Source organism: Camponotus floridanus, unplaced genomic scaffold (assembly GCF_003227725.1).
Source record: "Camponotus floridanus strain SB8 unplaced genomic scaffold, Cflo_v7.5 scaffold276, whole genome shotgun sequence".
NCBI classification, from domain to species: domain Eukaryota; kingdom Metazoa; phylum Arthropoda; class Insecta; order Hymenoptera; family Formicidae; genus Camponotus; species Camponotus floridanus.
Genome location: NW_020229410.1, coordinates 26,602 through 43,829, shown reverse-complemented (window position 1 = coordinate 43,829; position 17,228 = coordinate 26,602). Strand labels below are relative to the sequence as shown.

The 17,228-nt window shown below is 34.2% G+C and overlaps 1 protein-coding gene across 1 annotated transcript; it reads right to left on the bottom strand.

Moving 5' to 3' along the window:
* Positions 1-588: 588 nt before the first annotated feature.
* LOC112638261 lies at positions 589-3,736 on the bottom strand. Its single transcript, XM_025409636.1, has 2 exons — positions 845-3,736; positions 589-624 (listed from the first exon to the last, which is right to left on the bottom strand). The coding sequence occupies exons 1-2, from the start codon at positions 3,734-3,736 to the stop codon at positions 589-591; spliced, it is 2,928 nt and encodes a 975-aa protein (XP_025265421.1).
* Positions 3,737-17,228: the final 13,492 nt, after the last annotated feature.

Genomic DNA, 17,228 nt, shown 5'->3' with positions numbered 1-17,228 from the left:
TAGTTTTGTCTCAGTGTTCTCGACCTACTCTCCCCCGCTCACCGCGAACTCCATGCCTCTACCGACACCGTTTGCGTGAGCTATCGAGATTTCGGGCCGTCACGATCGGCCTTCCGATTTTTTTTTGCGATTAATTAGCGTTTCGCGCGGCGCGGATATTCGCGCCTGGCGCCCAGAAATTCTTGTTCTTTTTTTTTGATGCGACCGCCGAGTCGACGGAGGGTGATGCCGAAGATGTGCCGTGAATCAACACCATCGGTCCTCTTAATAACTTCCCCGTTCAGAAAAAAATAAGAAATTTCACGGTCACAGTACATAAATAATCTTTTTCTGCGTAATCATAACTTGTATGAATAGATTACTTGGAAAAATAAGGTTTAGATGTTGCATGGAAGTAGGAAAAGAGTAACATCGTATTTGTAAAATTGGAAATATATTTGAAGTTTTGGGAGGATGTACTATATATGTTGATGCTGTCTTATAAAATAATATATATTACGATACGCAACAAACTTGTATTAAATTTTTATGACGATTATATTTTATTATTTACTCATTACATATTTTATATATATATATATATATATACTAGCTGCCCGACCCGGCTTCGCACGGGTGATGTGCCTAATGAAAAAAATGAGACATAATCTTACGTTTAGAAAATTAAAATCCAAAAATTTGATCATACGTAAATACCTATTGTAAATGCCTTATAGTGTACAATATTTTTAGTTTTTCCATATGGAGAGAAAACAAATAGCGCCGATGGTTTGCCGACTCTCGAGCACGCTACATACAATTGCCCGTGCGAAAAACATGACAATTCAAGGTTTATTCCACACACTTCTAAAGATTGTCCTTGGGATTTATTAATTGACATTGCGAATGCAAGGCGCAGCGGAAACTGGACACGCTTAAATTCAAAAGCAAAGTCAGTTGGTATTAGTGGTATTCTTGGAATAAGCACATCCTCGCCTTTGAACTTTCCTATAATTATAGTAGCTTCAATCAAATTTTTCATAATTTTTTTAACAGCGAGTCTTGTTCCATTGCACAATTTTGGCTGATTCAAATTTCGTAACATGATTATCACGGATCCAACCTTGAGCTGTAAATTGTGTGGCGGTAATCCTGGTAAATCCACTGAATTTAGAAACTCAGTTGGATAATTGACGACTTCATTTGGATCAGTAATGGAATCGATCGACTTAAATGAATGTATTTGTCCATTAATTTGACTCTGAATTTTTGTATTTAAGTCATCTACGTCCTTATTTTTCGCCGCTAAAATGGCTCGTTTGCGCAACCAAGCATGGTTTTTGTAATTTGCATCAATATTTGGAAACACTTTCGAAATTAATTCTTCTTTTGACGTTGTGAATTGACAAAAATTTGGTGGAAACGAAATGAGGCCAGTAGAAGAGTCAACAGGAATTCTCCCATTGCCAATATCTAATAATCCCTTTGAGAAAACTTCTGCTGATATGTCATTTTGCAACGCCACTCGCATGTTCGTTGTTAACTTGAGATTTTTCACATATCTCCATAAAATTGATGCCTTTAAGCATGCATTTATTTCATCAGCAGCTGTTGATCTAGGAATGACTGGCAGCGTTTGGCGAAAATCTCCAGCCAGTAGAATCATCGCGCCTCCGAAAAGGATCTGATTGCTGCGCAAATCTCTTAATGTTCGATCTAGTGCCTCCAATGCTCGTTTGTGCGCCATCGTACACTCATCCCAAATTATTATTTTACAATTTTGTAGCACTTTCGCCATTGCTGATGTTTTGGTTATATTACATGTCGGTTCCTCTATAGTTTGCAAATTCAATGGCAGTTTGAGCGCAGAATGAGCGGTACGTCCGCCTTCTAACAATGTAGCAGCGATCCCAGATGATGCTACTGCCAGCGCTATTTGACCTTGTGCTCGAATCGTATCTAAAATTAATGAAATTAAAAATGTTTTACCAGTTCCGCCGGGTGCATCGATGAAAAATATTCCTCCATTGCCGTCATTTACTGCTTTAATTATCGTATCGTAAGCTGTTTTTTGCTGCTGATTTAAAAGTGGCACCTTATTTTGTACGGATTGACTCAAAGCATTTGTATCGTATTGCCGTTCTCGTTCGAATTCACGATTGAATGCATCGTGCATGGGACGATTAGGCGCAGGCATATCTAATTCGTTCAACATCTTGCCGGACATCATCACGCACAAATCCTCCAAACATATCAAAACCTCATTGTATATCTCTGAGCAAATTTCAAGTTCTGGATTTGCCGTTATTGAACGTACTCGATGCAAAATATCTTCAGCCATATTGTCTTTGTATTTGTTCCACAAATTATATGGGCTCGATGGAAAGCACGTTGAAATTATGATGGCAAATAATGATCGAATTTGTTGCGAAGTAGACGAAATAACAGCATCAGCAAGTGTGTGATCCCAATGAACATCATCCTCTAGTAAATGTAAACGTTGACAGGCTTCTCTATATGTTGCGCACAATTCACCATCGACAGTTCGTAGAAATTGAAATGAATTTGGTCCACGAACATTAACTAATAACAAACGTAAGTAAAAACATTCGTCATTGCGCGGATGAACTGTGTAAATGCGCCCCAATGCATCGGTTGAATATATATTCACGTATCCCGGTACAGGCTGTCCTTGTTTCCGACGTTGGAATTTTTTAGATGATGCATTCCATGTAAAATATTTTGGCATTTCCAAGTAAAGCAATGTTCTTGCAAATGGATCGCTTGCGCATGTCTCGAAGAAGCTTGTCAGCGTTGTCGCTGGTGGTCGTTCTGCTCTTTGCGCTGCGTTTTCTGCCGTGAAATAAACTCGTTGTCCATTCTCCAGGTGAACAGCTAAATGAACTACAGTGGGATGACGTTCGTGTATGGGAAATGAAAAGATTCTCCAAACCGCCTCATTGCTACTAACATATCTTCCCATCTGATATGTTGAAATTTCATCGTTATTATTTGGACCTGCAATACCAAATACAGCCATGTCGTTTCCTTTCGTGACGTACTTGCAAACATATTTGATGGACTTGACCGAATTGCAGTACTCAACATTACAATGCGCTTTAAATGTTTTGGAAAGCAGCGGCGAATACGGAACAATCCAACAGTTGTTGACTACGACATCCTTATTTTTGACTTGCAATGTTATTGTTCTGCCGTTGTCTTCTATAGAACGACGACGATACAGGGGGTAGCCATCATTCCCTGTAATTGTATCAGCCAACAAAGCACGGGGATAACGCTTCGAGCATTTGTTGTCGATCATGCACGGTGATTCACGATTGTGTTCGCCACACGGTCCATGAATCATGTTCTTCTTAACTACATCATACAATTCTGGATCTACTTCGGGATCAGGAATTTCTGCGCAAATGATCGAGTCAATTTCATCCGGTCTTATTTTTTCGACCATCCACAGGAGAATATTCGCATGTCGAGGCAGTCCTCTTTTCTGCCACTCTACAGAATACATCCAACATCGTACGTCTCCGAAGATATGATATTTTACAATGAAGTCCATGAGCGCTTTGAGTTTTTGCTTGAACACTCGAGCGGTTATGTCGTGACGATCGCTGGATGATTGACCGGGTAATAGATTAGTGATTTCGATCCATTTTGGGTTGCATGTAAAAATAATAAATAAATCTGGTCTACCGTATTGGCGCACGTAGGTCATAGCATCTTGCGCGTATTCGTGCATGTGTCTCGGGCTTCCCATATACGTTGCTGGTAAAATAATAAGTTAGCCGACATTATTTCCATTTTTATCTGCGTTCATGGCATCGCGCAAATGAATGTATTGTTCAGAACGTAATTCTTTCTGGTGTAAACGTATATATGTCAGACGTTCCGTTTCAATTTTTACATACATATCAACGGCAAACTGATGAAACAATCGACGGCATCTCAAAATGTGGTTGTCCTCGCTTAGACGAATCATGAGACGGTATGCATAAAAATTCATCGAGCTGACCTTTTTGTTTGTTTCTTGACCAGTCGCTAGATTAATCATCTTGTTTTGAAAATGGTATCCATCTTCTCCTCTGCAAAATATTAGAGGGTATTGTAATGCATCATATGAACGATGTGTTTCACTGATACGCTGAAGTTTGCTACCATTACGTCGTTGAATTACAATGTCACGAGACTCCATATTCTCCCCAACAACCACAATGGCAACTTCGTTTAACATAGGTGCATTGAAGCGTCTCTCATGTTCTCCTGTTGGTTTTTTGTCTGCTCTGATCACTATTTTATGATCGTCCGACGGCATCATTTCAAGGGCTGTTTTAAACAATTGGACCAATTGATTGTGAGCATGCAACAGTTGTTGCAGTTGCACGATGATCTTTCTCCTAGCTGCATGATTGATGGCACAGCGTTGATTTATTTCAGCTTCAGAATTTCCGAGGAAATAAATTTGAAGAAATTTGTATTCCCCATCAACTGATGGCAACAATGCTGCTGCACGATGGTGAATTTGTCCTTGAATCTTAAAAGTTGGATTGAAACCCCTTTCCTCAATTATATTTGCACCAAATGATGTCATTTGGAATACACAGTTGTAATTTTGAATATTCTGCAAGAAATGCTTCGATAGAGGTTCTTGTCCTGAAAGTAATGAATTCAGTGGTTCAGGTGGCGTTGTAAGTTGTGGTAATTTGATCTTTCCGTTCGCACAACATAATCCTGTTGGTTCCAGTCGAAACCTCAAAGCGCTGCAATATTGACAAATTTTGTTCATTGTTCCAAAATCGACCGATTTATCTCCAGCGTAATCGACTGTTGGATCATATCTAAACGCCAAACGTTCATAGGTAATTGATACGTTTTGTCGCCTCTCACCTGAAGTCGACGCTATGGATTCTTCCGGAGCCGTAGTAGATCTCGCTTGAGAAATTCGCATTCTGTTCGCCTCCAAACGCTGCCTACGCTCTTCATCAGTGTCATTGTTTCGAAGATTATAAACTCTCCTTGCGTTACGCGTACGCCGACCGATATTTTGATGTCTCACTGGTGGCATTTTCTTATCACGATAAACCTCGTCGACGAAAACGAAAACACACGAAACCTCAGAGGAAAGAATAGCACGAAGCACAGAAACAAAGTTTTGTTAGAAGATTATAAACTCTCCTTGCGTTACGCGTATGCCGACCGATATTTTGACGTCTCACTGGTAGCATTTTCTTATCACGATAAACCTCGTCGACGAAAACAAAAACACACGAAACCTCAGAGGAAAGAATAGCACGAAGCACAGAAACAAAGTTTTGCTTTTGTAATACAAAAGTAACGATAATTGAATATGAATGAATGTCAAGCTATCAATTCTGACATTTATTTTGTTAATCATATCTTCTTTTGTTAATCATATTAATGACGCGATCTTCTAGTTACATTGCGATTTAAAATTACGGAAAAAAGAAAATTGTTTTTTTACGTCGTTCTGTTCAATTTTTTTAAAATTTTCTTTCATACAAACCTTGTCCTGATAATGACAAACAAAACAAAAAAAAATTATCTAATTTGGTGCAGTCGTTCTGAAGTTATGCGCGTACATACATTTCGGCGATTCATTTTTATTTATATAGATATATATATATATGTATACAGGGTGGGGCATTTATCTTGAGACAAGATAATATCTCGATTGGAGTCGATTATTTTGAAAAAAGTTTTAGACAAAAGTTGTAGGGCATTAAAGAGACTATCGAAAGGTCCATATTACAACATCCGGTATACACCGGAAGTGGCGTTTTTTGATCAGAATTCGTTTTTTTAAATGGAAACACTCATTTTTTGCCACGGATTTCGATTGGAAATCGAAAAAAAAATACTTTTTGTTCTTATTATTTTTTCGATTTAATACCCATATTTTAATACCCATAAAAAACAAAAAAACACAAAAATCTTGAGATAACGGAGTACCTTATTGGAATCCCTTTTTTAACTTTAAGGTTGAAAAACTGTACAACTATTAACTACTTTCAGCACTACCCAGGAATAACGACGTGGACGTAGTAGTTTTTTATCCCCTTTGGGGTGCTTGTTTTAGGTGAGTCCCCTTGCCTCTCACAATTTGGTATGATTGTCTTATCTGTTTGAAATTAATTTAATTTAATAAGTGCTCAAATTGGCGACCTTCGACTTCAATGCACTTATTGATCCGAACTTCCATAGATCGTACACAACTGCGGAGTACATCAGGTGATATTTTGGCACAAGCATTTCGGATTCGTTGCATCATATTTTCACGAGATGTTGGCACTTCTTTGTAAACTTCGCTCTTTATGTAACCCCATAAATAAAAGTCTGGAGACATAAGGTCTGGAGATCTTGCTGGCCAATTTACTGGACCCCCTCTACCGATCCAGCGTCCATTGAATTCGCGATCCAAAACTTCACGAGCAGTTCGGGAGTAATGCGATGGACATCCATCGTGTTGAAACCACATTTGTTGTCTTACATTTAAGGGTACGTCCTCAAGTAAAAGCGGAAGTTGATTTTGTAAAAAATTACGATATGTTTCGCCGTTTAAATTGCCTTCAATGAAGTATGGACCTACTATCTTGTCACCAACTATTCCACACCAAACGTTCACAGACCATTGACGCTGATGCTCAACTTCACGTAACCAATGTGGATTTTGAATACTCCAGTAGTGCATGTTATGTCTATTAACCGTGCCGTGGTTCGTAAAAGAGGACTCGTCTGAAAATAGGACTTTAGCAAAGAAATTAGGATCTTGTTGTATTTGTTGACATGCCCATTGACAAAAGATAATTCGGTTCTGAAAATCATTATCATGAAGTTCTTGGTGCAACGAAATGTGATAGGGATGATATTTATAACGTTTTAATATCCTGCCTACACTACGTCGCGAAATTCCAGAATCGCGTGCAATTTGTCGAGTACTGACATGAGGGTCAACATTTACTGCAGCTAATACAGCAATTTCATTGTCAGTTCCAGTAACTAGGTTTCGACGGGCTCTTTTTCTCTTAGACACACTTCCCTCTTGTAGAAATTGTGTAACAACCCGATAAAAAGATGCTCGAGATCGCACGTTATCCGGAAAACGTTCAGCATAAAGTGTAACGGCATCGTCAACATTTCTACCACATTCACCATAAATAAGAATCATTTCTATCTTCTACAGAAACAGCATCCATTTTAAAAAAAGTTTTGCACTGACAAAATTTGAAAAGATAATCTGATTTCAGAAAAAAAATTAGGATAAATGAAATGGGGTAAATATCCCCTATATTAAATTTAAAAACTCACGAAAAAAGAAAACGAAAATACAAAAAAATGTCAATTATGCCTTTTCAAAGTAATCCGTTAAATCTTTTTCTAGTTTATTAAGTTTAGATTAAAAATCACCACCCCATGAAAAAGTAGTCTGTACTTTACATGTGATATATGCTATCCAAAGTGTTTTGGCCTCCTGGACACAACCCCAACAAAGTCTCCGTTATCTCAAGATTTTTGTGTTTTTTTGTTTTTTATGGCCAAAATATGGGTTAAATCGAAAAAATAATAAGAACAAAAAGTATTTTTTTTTCGATTTCCAATCGAAATCCGCGGCAAAAAATGGGTGTTTCCATTTAAAAAAACGAATTCTGATCAAAAAACGCCACTTCCGGTCTAGACCGGAAGTTGTAATATGGACCTTTCGATAGCCTCTTTAATGCCCTACAACTTTTGTCCAAAACTTTTTTCAAAATAATCGACTCCAATCGAGATATTATCTTGTCTCAAGATAAATGCCCCACCCTGTATATATATCTCTCTGTTTTAGTTTCCGAATTTTTAACTTCTTTTTTTTCTCTTTAAACCTAGTAATGGCTAAATTTCACTTTAAATTTCATTTTGTTTAAGATAGAAATCTAATACAATGACGGAATTGCAGCATGTTTTATTTTAATTAAATCTGAATTTCTAAAATTTTCTTTGATTCTTCATACGTGAAACAAAATTTTACTTTATAATAAATAATAATGCAATAATAATGAAATCTATAATAGTAAATATGTAATGATAAAAACTTAATTAAATCAATAATTTTGACGTATAATATACTTTTAAAAAAAAGGTGCTAATTTCATTAGCACATTGTTCAGCGTAGCAGCGCTAAGTTTTTTAACTAAAATTTTTTATATGTATTAATTTTTAATTTTTATATAAATTTTTATTTTTTATTTATTAATTTCTAATTTTTAATTTTTTTAATAATTTTTAATTTTGTATTTTGTAATATCATTTTCTATTTTTTTTTTTAATTAAACTTTTCAGGATATATGCATATGATTATTGCAATGTATATGATTGTTCATATTTTCAATTCGATTTTTTATAATAGATATATTACAATTCATTTAATATCATTTTTCTTTTAATATTGAAAATAAAAAAGAAATATGTCTATTTTATAGTAAAAATTTTTATTCAGTTGGCGCAACTTTTTAATATTATTTGTATGAAATTAAAACAATTATTTGGTACAATTTTTTTTAGTTAAATTATTTTAAGTTTTTATTTTCAATTAGCGTAATTTTTGGATATCATTATTTTTCTAGAATATAATGTAGAAAATTAAATCAGCTATTTTGTATAACTTTTTTTGGTTAAAGTATTTTTATAAGCTTTTATTTTCACTTAGCGCAACTTTTTTGATATCATTATTTTTGTAGGATATACAATACAGTAGTTTTTTACAGTTAATAATACACTATTTTGCAAATACATATACTGTTACGCGGACTTAGCACCTTTTTTTACTTTTTTTTTAAAAGGGTAATTTTTTTAGGGATATCACTCTTTTTTGTACTATATGTTAAACATCTCTAAATAAATGAGCAAAGAACCCGCCATCACCCCCGTCATATTTCATTAAAATTAGACGGTCCTCTTTGCTTACCATATAGATATTCAGATCCTTCAAACTTCTTTGCTACTCTTATTGCAAAAATAACGGATAACTACAAATCAATATGTCATTAGAAACCGTACACCTCTTTTCATTCAAAAACTAAGCATTTTAGAGAAGAACGTTTTTGACAAAAATTGTATGATTTTGAGGGGAACAAGATGGTGTCATTGGTTTGACCTCGGATGGCATCGTTAAGGTCAGGTCAAGGACATCTTTAATTTCTTAAATGGAATCACCTATTTTTTATTGCATATTCTTATAGCTTATGTCGAGAGCTTTCCAAAACACTATAATAAAGTATTTTTTCATTGAGTACTTTTCGATTTATAAAACTTAAAATAAAATATTAATTTTACATAAACTATAAAATATTTAGTAAAATATTTATTTCTCGATTATCTTACCTTAATACTTTTATGTACAAAATAATGAGAGGAATCAATTAGTGTAAAAAAAACACACAGTTGTTTTTAAGAAAAAATATGTAATTGTTAATTGCAAATTATATATTTTTTCTTCGAAACAATTATGTGTTTTTTTTTAGACCAATTGATTCCTCTCATTATTTTGTACATAAAAGTATTAAGGTAAGATAAGCGAGAAATAAATATTTTACTAGATATTTTATAGTATATGTAAAATTAAGATATTATTTTAAACCTTATAAATCGAAAAGTATTCAATGAAAAAATACTTTATTATAATGTTTTGGAAAGCTCTCGACATAAGCTATAAGAATATGCAATAAAAAATAGGTGATTCCATTTAAGAAATTAAAGGTGTCCTTGACCTGACCTTAACGATGCCATCCAAGGTCAAACCAATGACACCAACCTTATGTTCCCCTCAAAACCATACAATTTTTGTCTAACGTTTTTCTCTAAAATGCTTAGTTTTTGAAAGAAAAGGGATGTACGGATGGTCTAGGACACCCTGTATACAAAGTGTCCCATTTTAATCGATGGATCCAAATTTCTCCTAAACTACACCAGCTACAAAAAAATGTTTCAGACAAAAGTTGCTTGAAGGGGGACATAAGGTGATGTCATTGGTTTGACATTGAAGAGTCACCTAAAGGTTACGTGAAGATCACATCCAATTTTTTAAATGGGACACCCTATATGCTTTTACATATTCTTATAGTTCATCTCGAGAGCTTTCCAAAACACTATAATTAAGTTAGTTTTCATTAAGTAGTTTTCGAGTTATGAGGCTTGAAATCATTTCTTAATTTTACATAAATCGTAAAATATCTAGTAAAATATTCATTTTTTGTTTAACTTATTTTAATACTTTTGTGTACAAAATAATAAGAGGAATCAATTGGGGTGTAAAAAAAACATATAACTGTTCCGAGGAAAAAAATATGCTATTTGCAATTAACAATTCCATATTTTTTCTTAAACAACTGTATGTTTTCTTTACACCATTTGATTCTGCTTATTATTTTGTACGTAAAAGTATTAAGATAAAAGTATTAAGTATAAAAGTATTAAGATAAGATAATCGAAAAATGAATATTTTACTAGATATTTTATGACTTATATAAAATTAAGAAATGATTTCAAGTCTCATAACTTGAAAACTACTTAATGAAAATTAACTTAATTATAGTATTTCGGAAAGCTCTCGAGATGAACTAAAAAAATATGCAAAAGCATATAGGAAGTCCCATTTAAAAAGTTGGATGTGATCTTCACGTAACCTTCAGGTGACTTTTCAATGCCAAACCAATGACACCACCTTATGTTCCCCTTCAAGCCATACAACTTTTGTCTGAAACATTTTTTTGTAGCTGATGTAGTTTAGGAGAAATTTGGATGCATCGATTAAAATGAGACACCCTGTATATAATAGTCTTAACATCACGGAGCGCCGCTAGCGCAATCTTACGTCGAATACGGCAAACGTACAACTTTTTACGCTTGCGCATTGGGGACTTGGGCGACGATGACCAAGGAGACGTTTCTTAATGAAAATTTTTCATATTTCGACTTTGGATCATAATATTGCTGTTCACGATGCACGTAGAGCAAAAATAAAGACACTTTTCTTATATAAATCAACCTCAAGCTATCCATTAAGCCTAATAAGAACTCGATCCGTTCAGCGATTATTTCAATATGATAATCTCGAACATCTCCAACTATCCGACTCGCGTAATGATACACGGCGCGTCCTGTTGCTTACGCGGGACTTAGCACAAGACACTACCGTGTCTCTTGATAGTAACATACTGGATGGCAAATTAAACTAAGCAATAATAATAAGCCATAAGAGCCAACGCAGTTATACGGCGTATTGTTTGAAGGAATTAATCCATGCACATGATCTCAAATCAGACAATCAATCTTCTTTATTAACATCAAACGTTTCGGACTCACTTCGAGCCTTCTTCAGTGAATCTAATAAGACAAAAAAAAACACAGTAAAACAGAATAAAAAACGCAGATATCGAACCAAAGAGGAAATACATAATCAACATACGTGCATATTCGCAAAAAACGTCGTGATCCCGTCAAAGCCCATCAACTCGAATGTCCCCGATGCAAGCAGCTCTTATAACGGTGCAAAACGCAAAGAGAGATGCACTGACAAAATAAATGTGCCATATATAGCTGAAGTTTTTTAAGATAAGAAAGTCAACACTGACCCAAAATCTACTCACTTGGACACGAGAAGACGAGCCGAGACGGACACAAAGCAACTCATAACGCACATGGTCGACGGTATAAAAAGATTCAAACTCTAACGACGAAATGACGTACAAGTGTGATCGACAAAACAATTCGCATACTTAAAGGACAAAGGCAATCCCCACATAAACAACAGCCGGTTTGAACTAAAAGTATGTTCACAACCGATGATACTACTAAATCCTCGATATACTTTCGATAATCGATAGAGCCGAACTGGATGGCAATTAATAAATGATTTAGTAGTACAAAAGTGTAGTTGGCCCAGAAGTGTTAAAAATGCATATATATTTTTTGCAGAAAATATAAATAAATTTTACAAAAAGATGTGAAATCCTTCCAAAAAAAACCTTACAAAGGTAAAAAAAAATATGCCAGGTACATAAAAAATATTCCACCTTGTATGCAACGAAACGTTTAATAAAAAAATACCCTTATAATAAATAATTTATAAAAATTTTCCCTCAAAAAATATATATAATTTTCCTAAAAAAAATCAAAACTAAATATGAAATCAATGATTAATTAGCCAAGTACATTGAAGCAATTGATTTTTAATTTGAAATATTTATCACAAATTCAATCTTGCATTTATATATTAGATTCTCGACAAAATAAAAATGAATTTCAAAATAAGTTCCAAGTAAATTTGGAACTAAAAAAATTAAGACCAAAACAACTTACAAAAACTTGGCATGCTCGTATTACAATTCACATATTTCTATAATTGAAATTAATTACAGATATATAATTCGCAAACTTTGTAAAATTATATGTATTATAATGTGACCCGAGCACGCCAAGTTTTTGTAAGTTATTTTGGTCTTAATTTTTTTAGTTCTAAATTTACTTGGAACTTATTTTGAATTTCATTTTTATTTTGTCGAGAATCTAATATATAAATGCAAGATTGAATTTGTGACAAATATTTCAAATTAGAAATCCCTATCAATTGCTTCAATGTACTTGGCTAATGAATCATTGATTTCATATTTAATTTTAATTTTTTTTAGGAAAATAATATATATTTTTGAGGGAAAATTTTTATAAATTATTTATTATAAGGGTATTTTTTTATTAAACGTTTTGTTGCATACAAGGTGGAATATTTTTTATGTACTTGGCGTATTTTTTTTACCTTTGTAATATATTTGTCCACAACTAAATACAGAATTTCCAGCCTCTACAACAGCATGTTTTAAACTCAGGCCTTGACTTTTATGAATAGTCATACCATAACTTAAACATATAGGAAATTGTTTTCTTATAACAAACACTCTATCCATTATTTCAAATTTATGCTTATGCGTTCTATAATATTGTTATAGTCCGAGAGACTATAACTTATTATAATAGAATATATAACAGAACATTCGCGAACCGCGCAAAACCGCCATCTCAGCAAACCACGCGCGAGAACGCTCGCCGGAAACGCGAAAGACGCTAACGAAGGGATTCGACTTTGAACCTCCTTCGCTTGCATTTGGACTTTGGACGCCACGAAGAACCCCCATGACCATACATGGTCATGTCGCTAGGCGATCCCCTCCAAAACACCCTCGAAACCGAGGAAATAAAAGCCGTCCACCGCGAATCCGCGGCGGACAGTCGTTAATTATAAATCAAACAACAACTAATACGAGATCGAGGGCTAACTGCTATACTGTGTGTAACGATTCATTCAAAGAATTATTAAACGCTCTAAATCTAAAACGAGGTGACACAGGAAAGGACGACAATAAGGACAGAAGGTTGTAAAGAAATCGACTAGAAATAAAGTATGAAAATCTATTTGTAAAATAAAAATCTTATAATAAAAAGAATCGCTGTTACTGATCCGAGGATTCGAATCGTTTCTCCCGGCTACCCCACACCCTGTGCCGCGCCGGGCACAACAATATGTTCTATTCTGATGACACTATTTTTATTTTTTCTATTTCATTGTCTATTGCACTACGCATAATTGATGTAATTGTACCAATTGTACCATTTACAAGACCTAAACTAACATCGATATTTCTTCTAACCATTATACGTGCACCTAATTTTATAGTTATAATTCTTGCTAATCCAGCTGTTCGGGAACTATCATCATCATCTTTACTTAATATCTTCATAACTTTTTTCTTTAAATATGACGACGCATTCTGCTAGATCTTGAGCAACAGTTCTATTTCAAGTTCTATTTCATTCGAAGAAATACGATTTAACATTGCAGTATTCAAAACATCATATAATGCACAAGTTGGCATTAAACAAACTGTATCTATTGGTAAGCTTTGCAAATAATCACATAATTCTTGTAATCATTCATCACAATTAGTTTCTTTAAAATTTATTTTCCTATTTTCTAAAATAATTACATCTGTATCTGTTACTGTTCCAACACGAATTCTCGTTAATATATCTCGATAAGAATTATCACCTTGTTGTCGCACATTAATTTGTAATTCATAGCTAAATAAAGTCATCATACTTTTCAATTTTTAGTTCAGATAATTCAATAAAAGGCGCATCCTCATGCATAGGTGGAAGTTGTAATAAATCTCCAGAAAGAAGTATATGTTTTTTGCCGAACCATCCATTATCACAATCGATTAAATATTTCTGTTAATCGAAGATGTATATACATAAAAGTGATATTTGAAATCATTGAAACTTCATCGATAATTATTAAAACAACATTCTTAAGTTCGTCTCGTATAATTTTAAGCACTATATCAGAAAGTTGTTTATATTTGGCAGTATGGCCATGTTCTGGTAACTGAAATAATCTGTGAATAGTAAGTCCATCAATATTAAAAGCTGCTATACCAGTTGGTGCAGTTACTGCTGTATCTTTTCCTATATACTTTTTAATCCAGAATCTAATAGTTTTTATCAAAAAACTCTTTCCAGTACCACCCTCACCGCTTACATAAAGTCTAAGAATTTCATTATTTTCATCAGATATGCCAGCAGTAATTCTATCAAAGATTCGTTTTTGATCAGTATTTAATTGCGTCACCATTTCATCGACGTTAACTTCATCAACTTTATTGCCAGTATCTTTAAAGTCTTTCATAGCTCCTTCAACTTCGATAGGAACACATTCTAATGCACCATTATCAAGGCAGTCGTTTTTATTCGTTCTTCATCTTTTATAATTTCTGATCTTTTGTAATTTCTAAATTTTTTTCTCAATTAATTCTTGAATATTATCCATACCTTGCTGAATGTCAGTTATTCTTTCGTGATACTGAAGAGCATCTTTCAATTTAAATTGTATTAAAGAAAATGCTTCTGCATAACTATCACATTCATTTTTTAATTCAGTAATATCTCTCCAAGGAAATAATAATAATAATGAGAAATAGTAACGCTCTGGCTGAGTGTGCACTTTGCATTTGTAATGATTGATAAGATATCCACGTTTACGTTTTTTTAAATATAAAGATTCATCAAGCACGTAATACTCTAATGTCTTAGAGATTGGTTTAGTTTTCACAATATCATACCATTTTGCATAATCATATAAATTAGTAGATTCTAATTCTTTAGGTCTGCTTGAATAATATGTATCAATTAAAGAAGGATAAAAAATATCCACAGATTCAGAATCTAATATTTCAATCTCTTTGCAAGATTTAAGTTTTCTACTACTAATCATATTTACATCTAACCATCTTATAGTCGTTTCCTTGTCAGTACCATATAATGGTATTCCTAATAAAGAATCAGCAGCTTCAAGAGCTCCACATTCCCTATAATTGAACATACGCATTCCAATATTCCAAAGATAATTTCTTAATGATTTTGTTGAATTTATCTTTTCAAATGTATTTTCGGCGTTATTGCTCTTCTCTGCTTTAGAAACATATTTCGTAGCATACCAAGTCAATAATGTAGATTCTTCACCTACAAATTGAATATCCATATTTCCTTTCCAAGCAGTAAGAATAGCTGGATTATAATCATTAATATTAATTTCCTTTTTAGATCGTGGCAAATCGTATAGTCTGCTTTTTGTTTTCAACTTTCTTCTATCCACTATTGAAACAGCAACATCTCTAAGTTTCAAAGTCTAATGTCTGTTATGGGTCGTGAAAAACCAAATCTGCATACTTTCGAAAAACTTATTTTAGTTTTTTTGCTACGCAAGCAGTAATTATTATGTTTATGTCGTTGATGTGTATTTACACGTCGATATAATTCAGGTGATAACTCTTTATTTGGCATTCTACAAGTGGCATATTTTAAGATAAAAGATGCAATATCCTTATTAGATGATGTACCAATTATCGGGACATCTTTTATCTAAATTAATAAATGAAAATGTTGCATACCTCTACCTTGATATTCACGACGCCAAAAATAATGAGTGACTTCTCCGATTGGATTATCAGGTCAACAAATAAAATCAAGCATAGCTTTAAATTTATTATTCACGAATCTCGAAGTTGATACAAGATCGAAAGCAATAAGTTCATTTGTAGATTTTTGATTGGCAGTTGGTTTATTCATCTCTCGAAAATATTCTATCAAATCTGTCCATAACCACTCACTGAGAGTAAGAAACCAAGTAGCAGGTCCATAATTACATATCATACAGTGCAAATTACTTCTAGGTATTCTCCAATAATGTTCTGTATTCCGTAACTTGGAAAATATAATGTTTAAGTTAGATTCAAGCTGCTGATTAGATAATTGCTCCAAATAAGAAGCAGCTGTGTACCTTTCACGAGGATTAGTAATATTCATTTTATGAAATATTTCACTATTTAATTGTCGCATATTATTATCATGTAATAAATAGAAAAGATATTGTATGTTAAATCTAAATTGTGAGTGTTGTAACATAAGTCTCATTTTAATATATTCAAAATCAGTTATACGGACACTTCGGGAGCGTCCCGTTTGGCCACGTTAATATTGACCACCGTCCCGATTGATGATGTTGAAATTGACCACGTTGCGGTTGACCACGATCCCGATTGACCACCGTCCTGGTTGACCACCGTCCTGATTGACCACCGTCCCGATTGACCACCGTCCCGATTGACCACCGTCCCGCTTGACCACGGTCCCGATTGATCACCGTCCTCATTGACCACGGTCCCGATTGACAACCGTCCCGAATTTCACATAGGTTTGCAACAGGGTGGGATGGGATTGGGGGCGGGTGGGGGTGTGTGCAGCTGTGCGTGTACTTTGCAACGCAAACTGGGATTTCACATAGATTTATAAAACTGTGGGCAACTCAATCATACCTTATGTGAATATTTAAATTATTTTTTAAATTATTTTTTTATTATTATATTTATAACTAGTCATATTAATTTAATTTTTTAATTTTTTGTGGTCAATCGGGACGGTGGTCAATCGGGACCGTGATCAATCTGGACGGTGGTCAATCGTGACCGTGGTCAATCGGAACGATGGTCAATCGGGACGGTGGTGAATCGGGACCGTTGTCAATCTGGACGGTGATCAATCGGGACGGTGGTCCATCGGGACGGTGGTCAATCGGGACGGTGGTCAATTGGGACCGTGGTCAATCGGGACCGTGGTCAATCGGGACGGTG